The 21,259-nt window shown below is 41.6% G+C and overlaps 2 protein-coding genes and 1 non-coding gene across 3 annotated transcripts; all 3 read left to right on the top strand.

Moving 5' to 3' along the window:
- Positions 1 to 488: 488 nt before the first annotated feature.
- aurkb (aurora kinase B) lies at positions 489 to 5,017 on the top strand. Its single transcript, XM_070836777.1, has 9 exons — positions 489 to 569; positions 1,392 to 1,430; positions 1,559 to 1,640; positions 1,719 to 1,764; positions 1,898 to 2,086; positions 2,721 to 2,859; positions 3,015 to 3,163; positions 3,285 to 3,459; positions 4,402 to 5,017. Exons 1-9 carry the CDS (start codon positions 564 to 566, stop codon positions 4,573 to 4,575), a joined length of 999 nt encoding a protein of 332 aa, XP_070692878.1. The 5' UTR covers positions 489 to 563; the 3' UTR covers positions 4,576 to 5,017.
- Positions 5,018 to 5,353: 336 nt separating this feature from the next.
- Positions 5,354 to 5,435, top strand: trnal-aag (transfer RNA leucine (anticodon AAG)). Its single transcript has one exon. It is a non-coding gene; the product is annotated as a tRNA-Leu (tRNA).
- Positions 5,436 to 6,023: 588 nt separating this feature from the next.
- Positions 6,024 to 20,791, top strand: bod1l1 (biorientation of chromosomes in cell division 1-like 1). The gene is made up of 30 exons (XM_070837107.1): positions 6,024 to 6,239; positions 6,989 to 7,113; positions 7,250 to 7,440; positions 7,556 to 8,044; positions 8,594 to 8,743; positions 8,878 to 9,029; positions 10,052 to 10,148; positions 10,500 to 10,626; positions 10,747 to 10,804; positions 10,904 to 12,737; positions 12,838 to 12,908; positions 13,065 to 13,182; positions 13,373 to 13,486; positions 13,575 to 13,618; positions 13,967 to 14,018; positions 14,116 to 14,180; positions 14,368 to 14,446; positions 14,609 to 14,667; positions 14,767 to 14,842; positions 15,004 to 15,050; positions 15,181 to 15,349; positions 15,657 to 15,742; positions 16,430 to 16,556; positions 17,070 to 17,122; positions 17,248 to 17,341; positions 17,530 to 17,609; positions 17,750 to 17,852; positions 18,532 to 18,673; positions 19,354 to 19,425; positions 20,566 to 20,791. Exons 1-30 carry the CDS (start codon positions 6,123 to 6,125, stop codon positions 20,687 to 20,689), a joined length of 5,115 nt encoding a protein of 1,704 aa, XP_070693208.1. The 5' UTR covers positions 6,024 to 6,122; the 3' UTR covers positions 20,690 to 20,791.
- Positions 20,792 to 21,259: the final 468 nt, after the last annotated feature.

Raw genomic sequence — 21,259 nt, 5'->3', positions numbered from 1 at the left:
AGTATTTGCTTTGTCGTTCTTGTCTCCCTATTTGTCTGTTTATGTGTAAGTACATCGGAGCAGTGGAAAAAAATCCTTGTATGCATTCCTTGTATGTGTTCACATACTTGGCCAATAAAAGCTGATTCTGACTTTAAGGTGTCAGTGCAACAGTCTGCAGGACCCACACACAGGGGAAGCCATGACAAACGGGCTTGTATTTGAGTGAGAAATTAAGATCATAAACATATTTATTCGGCTGTATCGAGGACACCAAATGAGCACAGGATTTAGTTTATTTAGTTTGGCTTTTAAGGAAAACAACAGCAACGTGCCCAGAAAGCAGGAAATTCTTACAGGAAATGACCTCACAGCAGGGCGGGGTTAAGGCTAAGTAGCGTCGGCATCCACCAATCAGACGCTCTCTCTGCGATCTATTCTGGCCAATGGGCGGCTTCTGTGTGTAGCACACCGACCAATCGGGTTCGTGATGGGAAGCTTTTTGAAAACGTTGGCGGCCGCAGGAGTTCAAAACAGTAAGACCGGACTTTCTTCGGTAAAACGTTCATACTACAGTCACTACGATGCAGGTAACTTCTGTTTTTAATGTCTGACAGTGAAATAAGGCCGAGCAACAGATCAGCACATCACTTATTACTTATTGTTGTAATTTTTAGTGCTAAAGTTAACACAGATCTGTCCTAACTAGCTGTTAGCTAACGTTAACGTTGGGTCTGAGCTAACTTAGCACGACGCCGGGTTGTCTTCTGTTAAAATGCTAAAAAAAATAAGCAGAATATAATGTGTATACACATTACATTTTATACATTAGCAGGTGTCATTTAAATTAAATTAACCTGTGGTGTTGTAGGCTGTCCCTGCTTTACACCCAACATGAAGCGACGACGCTAACGTTAGCTTACTACCGAAACAGTGGCCTATTGAACCTTGGATCATTTTTAGATGGAGGATAAATATTCAGTGAATCCACAGGAAGCAGCAGCATCTGAAAATACAACACACAAATATGGTTTATTTGAACAATAAATGGATTTTGGTAATAAAACAATTACAGCAACAAAGTTTTAGGGTTGCAAACCACTCCGTGTGTTGTACCATACAGAAATACAAATATTTTCACAATATGGTGCTGAAAGTGTACACTTTACATACCACAATAGAATGAACATGTACTGTCCAGTCTAATGTAATCCATTACATCAGTGCAAATCACATCTTGTACACTATAATTAACGCAGACGTACTTCAACATCCTGCTTGTTGTGCATTCTTTAAGCATTGTCTAAAGAAACAACCTAAACCCAAAGATAAAAATACGTCTGAAAGACGAGGCAAAGAAGCTCAAATGAGCTGGAAATTAATACAAGCTGTGTGTATTTATGTCTTGACAGAACAAGGAAAATTACGAGCCCAGAGCTTTCCAACGAACGGTAAAAAAGATTAATAGATTTGACTGTTTTGGCTGATGTGTTTTGTTTAAGCCAATACTAGTTTTCCACTGTTTTCATACGTCAATATAGTGCATTCCTAATTCAGTTTATTTGCTTCTGGATATCAGTTCACAACTCCCAGCACGGTGTCAGGCCCACAGCGTGTTCAGGTGAAGCCTCGAGCAGAGATGGACAGAAATGCCATCACAGGTAACATTACCCTCCTCGCATACAGACGGTCAGACTCCTCAGGAAATGGGCCCATTCTGATTTTATTTTCACTTTTAGGCCCTGGAAGAGAGTGTGTTGGCTCATCCTCCACCTCAGCCCCAAAGTAAGTATATTCCTTAGTACTTATCAAGTTGTGTATTGGTTTCCGGTTCTGTTTTTTAGTATTGCTTTCAAACATGCACCTCTACCATTTGAATGGTAAACATGAGAATATCTATCTTTGTGCTCTCCATCAGGAAAGTCTCCATCGAAGACTTTGACATTGGCCGACCACTAGGGAAAGGGAAATTTGGTAATGTCTACCTAGCCAGGGTGAAGAAGCTACAGGCCATCGTGGCGCTGAAGGTGTTGTTCAAGTCCCAGATGGAAAAGGAGGGTGTGGAGCATCAACTCAGGAGGGAGATTGAGATTCAGGCACATCTCAAGTGAGTATCCATTTTTACCATTTTTATAATCTCAACAATATATTATCCTTCCTCAAACTAACCTGGGAATAAGGAGTTGCTAGATAAATTTGGGTGAATTGTTCCTCAGAGTAGCTTCGCAGTATAACCTCCTCACAGCCTATTTGCTACCACCTACTGACAATTACAGGAGCACTCATCAGGAGTCTTTTGTATAGGTTAGATGCACTTTGACACATGCACATTTTTGTTTGTCCTGAGCATTAAGTGCTTATTGTGATTATCTAAAGAACACCACATGCACTAAAACGTCTTGTAAAAACTTCACATTATGATTAGTGGGTAAAACCATCAAAACAGTTTTTGCAATATTTTGAACATTCAATAGAATTCACTGCAAAGCTAAAACAGCGCTACAATATCGTGGTGGGAGTGCGTGAGTTATGTTTTTCTTTGGTGTTGTTGTCTTGTTAAAACCTAACCAGCATTTTAATTGTGCATTTGCATTTATTTTTAACTATGGGTGGCTTATTTGGTGGATACTCATATTTTATACGGTATACCATGAACACACAGACTTTTAATTTCTCTGGCTTAGGTTTTAAATATGCAGTCTAAAGGCTTCCTCAAAATATAAAATCTGTTTTTTCCTTAGGCACCCCAACATCTTGCGCTTCTACAATTATTTCCATGACCAAAAGAGGGTATTCTTGGTGCTGGAGTACGCCCCACGTGGTGAAATGTACAAGGAACTACAGAGATGCGGAAGATTTGATGACCAGCGTACTGCCACAGTAAGATTACTGCTGTTAAAAGGCAGAGCTTTTAATTTGCAAAGGCTCACTGCGTCACATTTTAAAGGGCAGATTGACCACTTCTACCATCTTGTTTTAATCATCCTGAATAGTTTTAATTAAGTGTGAAAATCTTGTGATCTTTACATTTCCAGTACATGGAGGAGATTTCTGATGCACTCATATATTGCCATGAGAAGAAAGTCATTCATCGTGACATCAAGCCAGAGAATCTGCTTCTCGGCTATCGCGGAGAGCTGAAAATAGCTGATTTTGGTTGGTCTGTCCATGCACCTTCTCTGAGGTGAGGAGCCGCAGTGTCGGCACGCTGCTGCTGCTCGATGCTGCTGTATCATATCACACAAATCTTCTGCTCGCTGCCTCTCTGCTTCTCCTGCTCACCTCTTTCTTTTAAACCTATGCAGACGTCGTACGATGTGCGGGACACTGGACTACCTCCCCCCAGAGATGATTGAGGGCCACACCCACAGCGAGAAGGTGGACCTGTGGTGCATCGGGGTACTCTGCTACGAATGCTTGATTGGCAACCCACCTTTTGAAACTGCCAGCCACTCTGAAACCTACAAAAGAATTATGAAGGTTGGTTTTGGGTGTGACAGGGAAGCTTCAGGTCCCTAAAAAAGTCTTAAATTCACACTTACTAATAAAAGGCCTCAAAAGGTATTGTAGTCTTAAAATCCTGTTTAGGTCTTAAAACTCTATTTATTGAATGCTGTCAGCCTGGTCTAAAATCTCAAAAAAATTGCAAAATTGGCCTGAAATTTAACTAAACAGTAGATTGAATTCAACTTGTTGACACCCTGTGTGAACGTGTTATGTCAGCAGTACATGACAGGAACCTTTTCTTTTGCTCGGTTTTTGGTTTTTACAACAACCATAATAATGTAAGGTTGGCCTCACCAGTGCTAAATTTGAACTGTGAAGTCTGAATTTCCTCGTCATAAATTTCAACTCTAACACCCTCTAAAGTCAGATTTCCAACTCCAACACAAGTTGGAAGAACGTCACCAACCCTGACATCAGAATCCAAGATACCCTGTCCTGTCCGACTGCTGTCTGTGAACATGTTTCTACAGTGTATGTGCAAAATACCATGCAATGCATTATCAGCTGGTTTTGCCAAGAGCGGCTAACTTGGCTAGACCTGGTTATCTTTCTTGTTAAGAAACATGGTCAACTCTGGTGTGGCGTTCTGAGTTCTGACTTTCGTAGTTAGAGGAACACATCGTAAGAATGGGGTGTTCCTTCTAAAAAGTGTGGGGCGAGGATCTTATAGATGAGTGCTCCACTTCCTCTCTCTTCCCATCTTGATGTTGTACAAGTTAAACAGATAAGGCCAGAAATATAAGTAGTCAGACGATAAAGGTTCTTAACAAACCCCTCAACTGTAAACCTACATCCAAACAAAGATCAAATGGCTGATTAAAAGTATAAAACACACTGTTTAAACATGTAGATTCTACTGCACCAGTCCTCATTCACATTTTAATTCATTAATAAATGCTGGGTTACTGTTTGCAGGTGGATTTGAAGTTTCCTAAAAACATCTCAGACGGTGCACGTGACCTGATATCCAAGCTGCTCCGCCACAGCCCCGTCGATCGCCTCTCCCTACAGAGTGTCATTGACCACCCGTGGGTGCGCTCCAATTCCCGCCGAGTCCTGCCGCCCATCTGCCCCACCAAGAAGTGCTGAGCCCACCTGGGCTGCCTGTGTGCTTCCCACAGAGGGGTGTTTTATCTGTCCTTCACAACAGACTCTGGTCCAGCATGTTTTGGTTTCACTGCCACGGGCTCCAAACTGCCATTATTCTGGTCCATTTTATGAGGGGTATGAATGCATACCCACTTTTTTATTTTGTACAGTGTGATGTCATTATCTATGTCTGGTATGTTTCCTAGAGGTGTTTTGCGTTTTTATTGTCATTTCCTTTTCTAAAACTTTTTAAAATGGACACGGCTCTATTTTGGATTTCTGTATCTGACGGTGTTGACACCAAAGTACTACTGTTAGACTGCCTCAAACGGAGTATACTCTCAAATAGTTTAAGTATATGGTAAGTGAGGGTTGGGGTGGAAAGCATGTTTTATATTCCCTCAAGCTACACTTCAAATTTCTAATAAATATTACAAAAGGACTGTGTTGACATCTAATAAGTTATTGATACAAAGGCTGTGGCCACGTTGCAATCCATAACAGGATATGATAACAAGATAACATAAGATCTAATAACTTTGGAAAGTGGTTATGTTTGCTTTTGCTTTACAAAGGTATTGATTCAACTTTATGGTCACATGGGAAGCTGTAGTTTGTGATACCGTTTATTTATACAAAGGCGTCTTTGATATTAATATTTCTAATATAGAGGATAGACAGAACATCAAATTTAAAAATGTTTACCTTTATGATGACTGGATTTATCAATGGGTGGTATTTCATTTAAAACGCCAGTTGTCATTGCAAGGTGTTATACGGTAGCGTGGCCGAGCGGTCTAAGGCGCTGGATTAAGGCTCCAGTCTCTTCGGGGGCGTGGGTTCGAATCCCACCGCTGCCAACATGTTTTAACAGTCATGTTAAAGCTACACATTTTTCCTAAAATTACTGTCATCCACTTCCGCTTAATGTATGTGTTTCAGTGAAAGTAAAGATTAGACGATGCGGCAGTTAGATAGTTTATGGTAGCGTATCCATTTAACTTGGAACAATTGAACAGTAGAATAGGTTACTACCAGCAAACTCACTTTAATTCGGTTTGGGGCTGCATCTGTGTTTTTCTGTAGCTAGTGAAGTTAATCGAAAACAACAAGGAGTAACTTGTGTCAATGCTGAATAGTCAAGTATGGGTGTTTCTTGTTGCATTCAACCCGCTAGAGGTCGCTAAGCTTCACTTCAACATCCGTTCAACCCCATTTAATATCAATGCAATGCCGACATAATATTTCTTTAATGTCAAATCAGCATTTCAGCAAAGCAAACTAACATGCTCGTCATGAAAAATAATTTTAAAAACAATACACACCAAATGGAATCCTGTTAATGTATAGCGTTGCCAAACTTTTATTTTAGTAACAAAACCCTTTCAAAGCTCTTCCGGTTACTTTAACTTCCGGGTCAACCCTACTTCGAACTTCATGAACCACAACAGAAACCCGGTTCGTTCAAGTCGGATATTACCTGATGTATCGTCAGTATTAACTGTTTTATCCAGCCGAATCCAAATTAACGCTAATTTCATCCAGATATGGCTGGTTTACCTCCCGGAGACCCGCAGCTGGTCTCAATGATCGTCAATCATTTAAAAACACAGGGACTCTTTGACCAGTTCAGGAGGGACTGCCTGGCAGACGTTGACACAAAGGTAACGAGTGTTTAGAAACCGTTTGTGTGTCGTTTAAGTGACAGTGTAACATTCACGGGTTTATAGGAGTTTATTTCAGGGAGCGTTAAAAGCAGGCTACCAAACCTGCATTCAACTGCAACAACTGTAAACACACACCCACAACGACAACTTAGATACTCGTTATTAACGTTACAGTAAAGCCAGGAAGTTAGCTGTCGTCCGTGTTAGGAGAAAAGGCAACAAGGATTAATTTTTTATGAGTTAAGAGTCCGTTTTTCCTACCGTCGAGGCAGACATTTAAGTGGTTACCCTTCCCATTGCTAAAAACAGGGCTGGTACACTTCTTAGGTACACTACAGACACAAAAATCACATTTGATCCAAATGAGGAAGGAAGGAAATACTCATACATAGTACTCAACATACTATGTTTTATGTGCTCTGTGGTTTATCAATGTGCACTTAAACAGCCTTACCATGCAACAATAACGCATCTCTTTTTAAATCCAAAAGGTAGATTAGTGATGAATTACCTGTGTGAAGGTATTATCATCCTGCATTTAAATGAACTGCATTAAATTCAGAAGATAGGCAAACCACACAAACTGATAACATTATATCTTCAAAATAGGAATAGTCCACATTAAAACAACATTACAACAACCATAGTGTAGATGGTACCTTTTTACCAATGAATCAGTTGTGGCATTTATCAAGTACAATGTGCCCTCTCAGCGGTGGTAATTTTCCTGCTTTTTTGTCTTACAGCCAGCTTACTTGAACCTAAAGCAAAGAGTGGATAACTTTGTCTCTAATCACCTCTCTAACCACACATGGAGCCCTCATTTGAACAAAAACCAGCTGAGAAACAACATCAGACAGCTCGTGTTGCAGTAAGTCTCCTCCACCTCCTGATCTTTATCTCTGCTCGTGCAGATATGTCCAGCATCAGTATCTGAAACCTTTTCAAGCTTTGTGAGATTTTGTAACTACTTTTTATGTGCAAGTAAATCCAACTGCTCCTCTTAGGTCTGGGATGCTGGAGCAGGGGGTGGACAGGATTGTGGCCCAGGTGGTGGATCCCAAAATCAACCATATCTTCAGGCCGCAGGTGGAGAGGGTGGTCCGTGAATTTCTGTCGCCTGGCAGCTGCTCTGAGGAGCCGCCAGTCCCACCGCCTTCAACAGAGATCAAACCAGACTGCAGCATCCTTGAGCAAGGTACTTAGCATTTCATCCTTTCATCAACCATGACTGCCACTTCTGGTGCAGTGATATTTGTGATCAATGATTTTGAGCACCGATGTCGTTAACATGTGGCGTTGTATTTTTATAGCCTCGTCGTCTGTTCCTGCTACCACCGCAGCCAGCGACGCCATGTCCATCCTGGACACCATAACCTCTCTCAACCAGGAGGCAAGCGTCAGGGCCAGCTCAGCTACAGATAAAGAACGTAAAGGCAGAGCTTCAGATGACCTCATGCAGCTGGTGGAAGAGGGCGAGCAGGACATGAGCATTGTCGAGGAAGGAGACAGCGAACAGGACGGGAAGACGCCAGAAGAGGCAGAGGAGCTGGCGTCGGAGGTCCAAGCCTTAGAGGTGAAGACGGAGGACACTCAGGAACAGGCAGATGTGGGAAAAGAGGGATTAATAGAAGAGGTGAAGATGGAAGAAGAGGAGTCGGGAGCTCAAGAGCTGACTGAGGAGGAGAAAGATAAAGCTGCCAGCAAAACAAGTGGAAAACCCTCAGAGGAGAAGCAGGATGATGATCTACTGAAATGCACAAGTCAGGCCAAGCAGAAAGCCAGAGAACGGATAAAGGAAGGTGAGCTGCTTAAATCTCTGTATGTTTTCACTTTTAGAGCATAAAAATATAATAATACATAAAATATTCTTGATAAAACCAAATGTGACGTGGACATAAAGAATCATTCATAAAGTCGAGTAGCAGTCGAGCAGCAGAAAATTTGAGTTCATCTATGAAGTAAAAATGAGAAACATCTTCTGGAGTCTGCTCAGGATTTGCTGCTTCTCTCTGTTTTTGTAAATTTGACATCTTTGGGTGTTGGACAACAAGAACCAGGGAGCATGAGGAAATTGGGTTGGTTTAACAATTAATCAAGAGAATGAATTGTTTGCAGAACTAGAAATGAATATAATCAATATAAACTAAAACATAACATTTCTAAACAATGGAAATGAAAATGAAATTAACAAGCCCACTGGAAACTACCTGAAACTAAACCAAATGGAAAACTAAAACTAAAAACTAATGAAAAATACGAAACTGCAATTACTGTGATTACAATTACAGGTTAACACTAGATTTGTCTTTGGATTATATGAGGTTATGATGGTTGTCTTTGCCCTGCAGAGTACTTTCTGGAGGACTCTGACCTGGAGGGCCTGAGTGACATCACCGTGAGCTCCGTCCACACCAGCGACCTGTCATCATTCGAGGAAGAAAGTGAGGATGAGGAGCAGCTGTCTGATTCGTCTGAAGAGGGGGAGCTTCCACCAGATGGTCTCAACTCTTTATTCCTGCCTGAGTTTTGAACAGCTCGCTATATCATAAAATGTTACATTTGACTTCCACTTCCACTCTTTTCTCTACGTTGGATTTGTCATGTTTTCCTGTGTGTGTTTGTCCGTCACCAGATGAAGCAGAGAAGAAACAAGCTAGTGGAGACGCAGCAGAAGAAGACCGCAAACCTCGCCGCAAGGCCTACGTACACAAGCCTTTCCTCTACTCCCGTTACTATAGCGACTCGGATGATGAAATCACTGTGGAGGAACGTCGGAGATCTGCGGTGAGTTGTATTAATGTTATCATCATTAAAAGTGCAGCGTTAGCAGAGCATCTTCGCTTTAATTCCAGAACAAACCAACATCGTGATGTAATGGGGTTACGCAATTTTCAAATGACAAAAGCTTGTTGTTTTTTCTATTTGGTAGCACTACACAGTCACAGTCACTACACAGCCAGAGGGTCAGAAAAGAGTTGGCTCTGTAATGATTTATGTTACAGTATTACTGCCATTTGAAAATGAACTTGAACACGGAAGAGCAGGACAGAAGCCTCACAAGGCCTTTGTTTGTTAGTTGGACCTATTTTTTGACCACAGCTGAAACATGAGGCAGCAACACCTCACATCTGTCCCAGCATTTAAAAATAAAACTTCACAAGGTAGGATGACTGCATGGCTAAAAACCCAATGACCTGTGTGTCAGGTAGGCTGACCACAACCAGGCAAGGATCGCTGGCCAAACTGTTTGAGAGCATAACTCCTTATAACAGCACGGTGAAATTACCAAGGCAGAGCCAAACTCATGCACTTCAGTCTGTGTGGTTTGTTACTGTAACTCACTCGCCATCATATTTATTTTTGACCTGCAGCTGTTTTTTTCCCTGGTTTTATTGAAACACAGACATTAAGAGTTAACTCATGATTATTGTGTTACATGTTTACAAGTTTGAAGTTGTCAGCGTTCTTCTGTGAAGTTTTAAACTGTATCCATTCTTGTTTTGGTCTGACTATATAGAGTGATTTATTGCTTATGTCTAGTGAATAGACACAGAAGATAAGAAACTTCTTTAAAAAAAAAAAAAGGAATACTGGATTGCAATCACAATCATGGGTAAAAAAAAAAAAAATCTAATTTAGAAGATCTTCCTGTAATGTTCAGCCTCATTTAATTCTATTTCAAGCTAAATCAAAGGCGTTACTTGGCAAATTAGTTGATCAGGAACTTTAAAACCAAACAGATTTTCTTTGTCACTTGTTTTAATGACTGTTTTTTGTCATTGCTGTGTCTCTCTGTGGCCTCACAGGCAAAGGACAAAGAGGAAAGGCTGCTCAAGAGACAACAGAACAGAGAGCGAATGGAAGAAAAGCGTAAACAGAAAGCGGCACAGGCTGAAGAACAAGGTATTTCATGTGGACTTATATTCCTTAAAGTCTCTCTCTCCTCTGTGCTTTTGGTGCTGTCACATTTAGTTAGATTTTTTAGCATAATAGTTGAAGTTTCCACAGGATTTTTGGGTTGCACGGTGTAAGAACCATGGGAATGTGTGGTCACATTTCTTACTTAATTGTGTCTGAATGTGCTCGTAAAATGTGTTCCTGCTTTATGTCACTAAATCTGTAAATATCTGAGTGTGATGTCCACTTTATTCAGTCACGCTGCTTGTACTCATTGTTCCCATCTTAAGAATCTCCTCAAAATAGCTGTGTGAATTCTTTAACTGTCACGTCATTCATCAGACTTTCCCTGCACAGATCACAAAAAGCCAAAGAGTGGAGACTCGGCTGGGCTGGAGGGCCCCAGAGCCAAAGAGGCTCGCAAGGAAAGGAAGGTTCTGGAGAAAAAAATGGCTCTCAACAGGAAGAGGAAGCTAGACTCAAGGTAGGTAATCAAAAGCTGCGACGCAAACTAGTGCAGCTGCTGCTGAACAAAGCAACCAAATGTTCAGATGTACAAAATACAGAAAAATATAAATATTCATTCATCAATTTCACCCTACAGGAAAGAGGGAGACATTTCAAGCAAAAAGAAAGGAGATACAGAAGGACCCAAGAAAGCGGTATGTGGAACCCAGTCATGGATTTCATTGTAGGTAACAGGTGTTGCTGGATTGGTGAGTTGTAACAAGCATTTTTGTGGTTTGTTATTTCAAAATTAGGAAGTGAAATCTACAGCGTCAAAGGCTCCACAGCAGAAACTGATAAGAAATCTGTCAGAATCAGCATCGTCTGATGAGAGGCACAGGAGGATGAGCGGCAGCGTCTCAGAAGATTCCAGTGAAACCAAAAAGCTCCCTGACAAAAGCCGGACGCACTCCTTCATCCTGGAGTTGGAACAAGGTTCCCAAGAGGCTCTGAAACAGCGCTCCATTGGGAAATTTGATAGGTTGTCCCGTAAGGAACTTCACTCCAAAGAACGCAAAGAGAAAGAACGCAGCCTGTCAGATGAACGTGCCAAGCTCAAACAAAAGCAGGAGAAAAAACCAGAACATCAGGCAGATGAACCTCAGCAGAAGGATGGATCTGCTGTTAAAGTGTCCTCTGAAGAGAAAGGCGAGAAGAAGCCGAAGATTAAAAGTGAGAAGAAAGTGTCAGGAACCACAAGAGAAGGAAAGCCATCTGGGTCAGACGGTGTGGCAGACGAGGGGCCTAAAGATGCTGCTGCGAAGAAGGTGAAAACTCCATCTGGTGAGACTGCCAAAGCAGAGAAGGACAAAATTAGGGAGAAGGAGAAAGATAAGGATAAAAGTAAAGAAAAGGAAAAGACTAAAGGAGAGAAAACTTCAGCTAAAAGTGATTTCAAGCCGCTGCTCCGTCCTGACTCTGCTGGTTCCTCTGAGGACCGTTCTGACATGGAGCCCGGGCTTGACAGCAGCAAGAAGAAAGAGAAACATGGCAAGGAAGTGCTGAAAAGGTCAAAGAGCCACTCCGAGGACAGGCCAGGAGATAAAGCCAAGTCTAAAACAGACAGCGAGAAGGAAAAGTCTAAAATAGATCAAGACAGCCAGAAATCAAACAAGTCCAGCTCTGAAGTGGACAAAGATCCAAAACGAGTCAAACCAATTGAAAAAGGAAAAATCACGGAAAAATCTAAATCAAAATCCAAAGAGGAAACAAAGACTGTGTTGTTATCAAAAACGGAAAATAAAGGTCAGAGTTCAGAAGTCAAAAGTCCAGGAGGTGCAGCTGTCGGCAAACCTGAGACGACAAAGGAGAAGAAAAAAGAGGGAAATGTGAAGGAACAGTGGAAAGTCCCAGAGGAACCTCTCCATGAGAAATCAGAAATCAAGAACGCAAAGAAAAAAGTGGAGAAGAGGGACAAAGTCCCAGAAAAGAAAGATGACGAAGAGAGGAAAGCACCCAGAGAAGACAAATTGGAAAAGTCTGAGAAATCATCATCAAAGTCTTCAGCTTCCTCGCTGAGTCTGGACGCAGACGAGCAGCCGAAGAAACGTGCTCCCCTCCCAGACACCAGCACAGACTCCAATCCCGTCACCACCACCGTCACCGCTTCGTTCTCAGACGACACCTGCGACGCTTTAAGCGACATCACCCCTGAGCCACCTGAAGGTGAAACGGAGTCGCGGCTCAGCGAGATGCCAGCTGTGCCGGCTGAGGCCGACGCTCTGCTGACCCTCATGGACGTGTGCACGTCAGCAGAGGCGAGACTTCCACCTGAGAGCAGCCACAAGGACGCAGCGCCCGAGATGACTCTGCAGGATGCTGATATGAAGATGAAAGAAGCAGCTCTGACTCTGCTCTCCATGGATCCTGACTGCACTGTGTCCTCCACCTTAATTTGCCACGATACCAGTGGGGAGCCAGATGTGAGTCTGACCGCCCCGCCGTCGATGGAAACCTGTGCAGCTGAACAAGGGGAGCAGCATCCTCCTGTGGACGAGCAAACAGCTGCTGAATCTGAGTTTGCAGCCACCAAGCCGTCACCAGTCACATCTCAACAAACTGCTGAGCTTGGTGATGAAAACACAGCGGGTAATTAAAAAAGCAGTGATGGCATATGTGTGTGTGAGTTACTGGCTACCTAAACATTTCTGAATGTTTCCCTAAATAGAAAGATCTATTTCTGTTATAGACGTGTCTGAAAATTCAGAGAGAGCAATGGATGTGGAAAAGGACGAAATGTCCGAATCTCTTGCTGCACAGGTAAAAATATTTATAATATAAATAGCATCTGTCCTGTTTGGCTTTTATTTAGCCTTTTTGGACTGTTTCACCACTCCCTGTAAAATTCCTTTGGTTCAAAATATTTCAAATGGTGTTATTCTGCTGTGGAAAATCATTGTTCTGTGTCTTACACAGGGGGATGACACTACCCCAAATCAATGTCAGGCTTCTTTAAATGAAGCCAAAGGTGCAGAAATTGTTCCTGAAACGTCGCCAGATGAAAAAATGCCACCAGAAGCAGCTGGCAAAGAGGGTAAACCTATTACTTATTTAAACTTCTCTCCCATGTAGGCTTAAATTCAAATCTTGTTTCTTGTCTTTTGGTGTCTGTAACAAGTATTTCTTATGAGTTCCAAAGCAAAGTTTGTGGTTTGATGAAAGCCACTTCTATTGACCAGAAATTGTCTGTGCATCGACTTCATCGAGCTCATCTGTGATTTCAGCCCTGGATATTATCGTGTCCGAAACAGAAGAGGTCAGAGGAGCCGCAGAGGAAAACACAGTTGCAGTCGTTCCTGATACCACTGAACAAGCCTCCCAAATCTCCAGTAAACAAGGTGAGTGCTAGAAAAACAATCCTGTTGAAAAGAACACGATGGTTTTCTTTGCCTGACTGCTAACTTTAGCATCTTATCGTTACTTTAGAGCAAACCGAGCCCGACGCTGCAGACACAAAGACGAGCCCCAAGGTGACGTACCGTTAGTGCTTCACACATGAAACAATATATATTTTTTGCATCCAGTTTTTACATGTACGTAGACAGTAACAGTAAGTGAACAATGAAATATGTGATTATGGCTCCCACAACCAAAAGAAAAAACGTATAATATTTCAGGTGCTTCACATATTTAACAAAGAAATAAAAGAAAAAGAAAAACGCAGAAACACACAGCAATTTTGAAATCCCTGCACACCTCAACGCCTAAGAAACTCCGATAAGGGTTTCCACACTTTTTTGAATTCTCAAATTTTACACATTTTAATTGTTTTTCAAATTTTCATGTGAGGCTAAAATTTCATTTCTCTGAAACAACAGGCAGAGGAAGTGGAGGTTGAGGACAACCAGGCCAAGATGGACGTAGATAACAGTAAGCCCTTCCTCTAATCTAACCAGGACATTAAAATCTTTTTAAATTAAACCTGTGGACTAGGCAGTGTTATAGCCCTACATTCTTTCACCACTAGGTGAAGCCGAGGGCAAGACAGAGGAGCAGGAAAGCGCTGCAGCAGAGAAGAATGAACCTCAGACTGTAAGTGTTCAGCCTGAGTCACGCTCATTTACACTTTTCTCAGATGTGAACGGGTTAACCTGTTACATTTGTACCCCGTGTTGTTTGACTTTTTTTTTTTTAAATCTGATCCGTGTCTCCTCGCTGCCTACTGCATGTGTATCACACTGCTTTTGTAGACACGTGTATCTTTATAACTTATGTTCAGGTGGAACACAATGTCCCAGAGAAGACGGAGGAAGGAGCGAGTGGACACGAGAGTCAGTCCAAACTGGTCAAACAAATCAGTGAGTCACCTGACTTTTAAGGAAATCACCCGCATAATACGATTTTCCTCAGCTGTGTCTATGTGCGTATCGTGATATCTTGCTGTGTGTGTCGTTACAAGCTTGCTGCACCTTCTTCCTCCTCTGCAGACATCTCAGTCGTTGTTTGTTTGTTTGTTTCAGGTAATGTCTCCAGCACAGACAGCCAGGAAGACGAGAAGGGATCCGACCTGTCAGAAAGGGTATAATACCACATACTTTGTTTGAAAACACTTGGACAAATGTAATAAATGTAGGTGATGATACCCTGCTCCCCGTGCCAACACTTTGTTGTTCTGTAGGAGGAGAAGACAGAGGGAAGGGGAAGACGCAAACGAAAGCTTTCCAGTCAGAAAGCTGCAGCAGTGAAAGAATCTGGTATAGTAGCTGAAATTCCATATCAAATTTAAGGATTGTAAGAATTTGATTTGTCCATGAAAATCAGACAGATTCCATTGAAAAGCCCCCAGCTCTCTAGGAACTTGACTTTTTAATGCTGTGAAATAATGTGTTAATTTATGTTTCTTTTAACTGATCAGGAGATGAGAGGGAAGAAAAGAAAAGAAAAGGGGAATCGTCTGTCGAGGTAAAAGGAGCCTTTTTTCATCTCCTATAATAGTGGTGTAAAAGTGGTGCTTTGTGTGCTCTTGTTTTGAAACCCTTTTGAAATCCAAAAACGCGTGTTTGCTCATGACTGGTTTGCTTTTTATCTTCAGGAAACGGATCAGGAGACAGCTGTGGAAGTCAAAACACCACGCAGGGGTCGATCGTCCAAAACCAGCGAGGAGGCAGAGAGGGACCGGCCTAAAGAACCTGAGAAACTAGAGGAGGCTCCGAGCCGCGGGGGAAGACGTTCAGGAGCCGCAGCCAAAGAAGCCCCAGCTGGTAAGACTGTCACTTTAAATCATCCAACACAGATGTTCTAACAGTCTGACAAAAGTTGTCAGATATGCTATTATTATTGTTGTTGTTGTGTTGCTTCATTATTGAGGGATTTTTAAGTACACTTTTCATCATAGTTTCATATTGTCCTGCTCTCAGTCATGATGGATCGTGCACCAGCCAAAAGATTCAAATTCAGCCAAGTTATTAAGATCTGAAAAATAGAATTAAATGTTTAAAACTGTTGAGGAACAAGGTTTTGTGGAATCTGTTTTCTCTGATGTTGACACTGTTTTTCTTTTTTTTTTAGCCCCAGATAATCAGAAGAAGTGTGAGAGTAAAGATGAGGAGACCACTGATAAAGCGTCGCCAAGAAAACCAGCCAAGAGAGAAGAGGTACAGTAACTGAAGTGCAACATGTGCATAAATGTTAGATACTTCACATCACTTAACATCACCAGGTTTATCATTACAAGCACAGTTTCTTAACTCTGTACATGTGACACAGTGGGAAACCTTGAGGACGTCCACTCAGTGTTGACGGTCAATTGAGGCAATAAATACCTCCGTGTACTAAATATACTGTCTATGTTGACTGAGACAGCGGAGTTCTCCTGTTTGCAGAACCGCGCCAGTGGTGCCTACATGTACCATGATGCATTGCATGCGAGCTTCCGACTACCAACCGCCCAAACCTCTCCACCCTGCATTCTTTGGGTTAGCTTCAACCAGACACAGTTTAGAAACAACAAAAACTGCCAATCCTGAAACTCACTGCAGCAGAAGGTCTGATTGGCTGGTGATCAGACAGAACTACAGACTGTCAGCTCAATCACCCAAATAACCAGGAAGTACAGCAGAGTTTGCAGCAGGAGAACTCAGTTTTTCCTTGTCACACTGAGGTTTCTTCACTTGACTACATTTACCATTGGACATCCTCATAAAACATGCAGAGTTTCCCTTTAACGTCACACTACACATCAGACATCAGTGAATATCTTGTAGAGGACAAACGCATTAGCGTGTTTCACCATATCCTCTCTTTCATTGTGTGTTTTTAAAATTATATTTTCCTCTCTACAGCAAACTGAAGATGAAAGTGAACCAAAGAAAAGTGGACGGCGAGGAAGTCAAGTCAGTCTGCCGTCTCCTGTTCCAGAAGACACCGAAGCTGCAGGAAGCTCCGACTCCAAAGAGGCCGCAGACACCAGTACGTTTGTCCTTAATTCAAGTCAAAAGTATTTCTATGCTCTTTCCTCGTTTATCTTGTGTAGCATAACGAGACTACAACATGCATTTCTTTGTGCAGCCCTGTGTTGTAGAACGACGAATAAATTAACCTCGTTTTCATCTTGTTTAAATGACTGAAACAACTTTGCAAGAATCCCAGTGCATTTGTACTTGTTTACAAACACAAAGTCAAGCAAACGCCATCACTTGAACTGTATGGAGAGGTGTGGCTGCATGCCAACTCCATGAATACGTGGGCCAAACCTCCCCAGCTAATTTGTGCATTTCGTGGCATGATGTTCTGAGTAAAACGAGTTTTATTTCGCTGTCATCGCTGTTAACAAGCTGTCGAATAGTATGAGTGAGTCATTGGGTAATGACAGTTGACACGAGGGGAGGCTGGCAGCTTTGCTATGAGTGAAACCTTACAAAATATTTTCTAGCTGGTCCTTGTATGTAAAAGGATACATTATTTATCATTTTTCCGTCTCAGGTGAACCTGCGGTGAAGGGGAAGAGGTCAGAGGAAATGACGGCATCTGTTGAGGTGAGACCTGTTGTCTATGTGATTTAAAGCTCTGCACTTTGATCTGCTACTCTTAAATCTCTTAAATCTGTATTCACCTCTTCCTTTATATGTCTTGATGTATATTCAAACAATAATTCTACAAGGAAACCCAGGCTGACGGTAAGGAGGATGGTGAGGAGGTAAAACCGGACAGCTGTCAACAGGAACAAAGTGAGCAACAACCTGAAAAAGATGGAGGTAAGAAAACACATGTATACACGCTCTAAAAACTTTTTCTTTGTGTAACTACATCGCTCAGCGCAGTGGTTTGTACATACTGCATCTAAATCTTCTGGCCTAGATAGTTAGAATTTTGTGACATTTCGTCTCTACTCTGAGTTATTATGATCATTACAGTCTCTGTTTTGTACATTTATCTTTTGCAGGTTGTTCCCCCTCAGGGAGCCAGCCAGAGGGTGAAGAGGAGGTCAAAGAGGAGATCTGTGGCGAGAAGAAACCAGATGATGTATGTTGTTCTGTAAAAATACGAATCTTTATGTTGTGAACACTGGACAGTTTGTGTATCCATCACTTTGGCTGCACCGTCTCTGTTCTTAGAGTTGTCACCAGGTTTACAGACTCAAATATTAGTCGTTGCCTCTCCAGGTTGAGGAAGAGCAACCTCAGGAGGACCAAGAGGCGACTCCAAAGAGAGCCGCTCGGAGGGGACGGCCGCCAAAGGCGGCGGCAGCAGCCGCAGAGGATTCAGGTGAGGAAACTGAAAGTCGGATCTAAATCACACCAGAAGCCTTTTGTCACAAAGACGTGAGCGACTGAGCATGAGCACAATCCAAGCTGCCAGACAACATGATTGTTTCAGGGTTCTACCAAAGTCTTTAAAGTTTGGAAAATGCTTAATTTTAATCTAATCTGGTTTACATCTCCTCAGTCACTCATGCAAACCAAAAATCTCTGAATGTTTGAAATAAATGAGCACGCTGTCATGCATTGCATGTATTTGTCCGTCTCATGCCGTCTCACACCAGGTAATAATCAGGATCAAAACATACAATCAAAGTTAAGAAGAACAGCTGGTAAAATAAATAAAATGACAATATACGTCGATCACTGTGGGGATCAAGGAATTCTGTAAACTTTATTTTGCATTGGATTTAAAGTAACAATTTAGACATGATGATAAAGGCTCTGTTTGGTTTACTGTAAAAAAGCTGTACAAACCCTGTTTTGTAGAAGACTGTTTCCCATGTCAGTGTTAAGGATGAGTGATTAACATATGATTTATAAAAGTTAATTTCACTGACCAAATAGAATTTACACCTTTTTTCTTTTAAACTGTTTTTTTTTTTTTTTTACTTCAGATAATAATTCTATTGCTCCAGTAGAGAGAACTAGGAAAACTAATTTACCTTTTATCATCTTTCCCTCAGATAAAAAGGACAAAAAAGCAGAAGAGAAAGACAGCGAGCAGAATGATGAAGAGGAGGAGGAGGATGATGAGAAAGAAGGGGAGGAAAAAGGAACTGCAACCAGAGCGACCACGCGGTCAGCATCTCGCCTGGAGGCTGAAAGGTGATTTAACAGCTCACGGACACAAAGGAACAACAATTCTCCAATATCACACAGTCGTCCAGTTAATAACTTTACGATTTGTTTTCAGGATTTAGAGTAAAAACCTGCAGTAGAAGCAGCAGGGTTTGTTGGGTTGAAGTCCTTGAAAATGCTCAAGTTTGAATGTGGCATTTTCAAGGTTTGAGAAGTGCTTAGATTTTGGGTAAAGTGCTTGAAATCCTAATTACATTAATATAATATATCACTGTCTGACTGAGTAGTTCACTTTTTAGATAAACAAATAAGATAAGTTATAGTGAGCCAAATTTATTTGAGTGTATTTCATTTCCCACAGCCGTGGAAAAGCTGGAAAATCCTTGAAAAGTGCTTGAGTTTGACTTTTGGAAAAAGAGTAGGAGCCCTGAATCAAGTTATTAGAATTTAATAAAACCAAAACACCTGCAGATAAAATCAGACTGTGATAATAAAAACAGCAACTGCTGACTCATCAGTGCGGCCTCGGTTATGAGACACTGGACCGTCCTCAGTCAGCGGTGATGAATGAGCTTCTGATTGTTTTAGTGCTGAATGTTTGCACCCAGCAGGCATCATCACTGTCACATCCTATTAAACTAAAGCGGGGGCTGATTTAGCGCTAAACCAACAACTGTTGTTTCATATTTGTTTTTATTGCTCCTCAGAAACAAGCCAAGTAAACCATCCACCCGGGCAAGCCGACAGAACGGTAAAGAGGAGACCGCAGCTGGCATGCGGTGAGTTTGTCTCATTGAGGTTCAACAGAACGAACGAGCTTGAAGGGGAATCCGACCAAAACTGACTGCTGGGTCGCTGCTCTGTGAAAGAGAACATTTTACTAAACCTTTTCCCGGAATTTCAAAATGTTTTTGAGTTATTAGCTCCCAAAATTAAAATAAGAAATCATTTTACATGACCTAAAGAAGGTAGATTGAACATCTGGAATTGCACTACAGCTACAAGATCAGTCTTTAAAAAAAACCAAAAAAAACTCATGAATATTTTAGATGGGAGACTTTGTGTACTCAATGTGTTTTTATGTCTAACTTCATTATAAATCCAGGATCCTTAAATAGCCTGAAAAACTGAAATGAATTTAAATATTGACAAATAATCAAACTGTAGTACATTTAATTAATAGTGTCACTTTTTCCACGTGTCCACTCATAAATGTGTACAGAGCAGGGTCTCTGCTACATTATCAGTCAGTCACAACATGCCGCTCAACTTTTCCTTTTAATTTAATTTACTATATTAACTATATTTTTCCTTTTTTCTTTTTAAATACTTTGCACAATACATAGTCAATCTCATTAGATGCAGAAACGTATGACATCAAACTTATGATAAATTTAAAAAATAAAACACAAGTTTTCAAAATATTATTTAGCAAATAGAGTTCTTTACAACAATACCACTTTTATCTACCTTAAGTTATAAAACAAAGTCTCTCCCTCTCTTCAAACGTACCTTGTTAATACCCATATATTTAAGAGACTAGATGATTATTTTCTATTTCTACAGTATGTAAACTTTTAGGGCTTTCTCTTTGTTTTTCTGGGGTTTTATCTGTTCCTTTTTAATTCTGCCCATTTGTAGTTTCCAACCAGATTTTGTCAAATGTTCCTCCTTTTTTTTTTTTTATTTTAAAAATTCCTGTGAACATTACAAAAGTCTTAAATGTGTCTTTTAGAAATCTGTCTTTATTCAAAGAGGAATGTGGACACGCCACAAGCTCCACTCTGTGCTCTTATATGTACCAGAGGAGCGCTGGTTATTGCGACACCTCTTCATGAATACCAAATTTTTTAACCTGCCCCTGAACATAACACTTTGGACAAACGGACTGACACTTGCTCCTTGTTTCCCTCCTGCAGCGGGACGAGGGGCCAGGCAGCAGCGGCGAAGGGGGGCCGCAAACGGGAGGCCAGCCCCCCTGCGGTGCGAACGCGGGGAGGACAGAAATCAGAGGAGCCCCCTTCTAAGAGAGCCAAACGCTGAAACCTCCGACAGCGCTGGACCGGTTCGCCCCAGCGGTGATTTCTCAGCTCTCTCCGTTTCTGAGTCAGTTTTGTTGTCGGGGGGTCACAGAGCCTCTGCAGTCAGTTAGCTTGTAAAGCTGTTTCTGCTTCATTGACTGTAGATTTTGACCAGTTCTGGATAGTATTATACTCTCTCTCCTCTGATAGCTGAGTGTAAACCTGAGGATCTGTGTAGGAATCCCCCCAGAATACCTTCTACCGCACTACGCCCATATGGTTTGGATCAGACTTCATCATTCCTCCGTTTATCCAGTAATGCCTCGAGTATTTCAGGCCAATCAAAGGCCTAGCGTGCAGCCGAGTCGTCCTTTGAGATGAAGAGGGTGAGTTGAAATTGGGCCAGAGTGTGTCTCACTCCCTGCTGACGTCACTGTTACACACTCAGATGTTGTCTTGTACATTTTATCATACAATATTCATTCTGTGAATGAAAGAACAGCTTTTCCTCCCACTTTTTTTTAAGCTTCTGTTTTTAACGTATAATATTTAGAAGGTAAGGGACATTTTTTAAATTTGTTTTAATGATTTT

This window comes from Pempheris klunzingeri, chromosome 9 (genome assembly GCF_042242105.1).
Source record: "Pempheris klunzingeri isolate RE-2024b chromosome 9, fPemKlu1.hap1, whole genome shotgun sequence".
Lineage (NCBI taxonomy): Eukaryota > Metazoa > Chordata > Actinopteri > Acropomatiformes > Pempheridae > Pempheris > Pempheris klunzingeri.
Note: the sequence above shows the minus strand (reverse complement) of the source record. Positions and strands in the feature narration are given on the sequence as shown.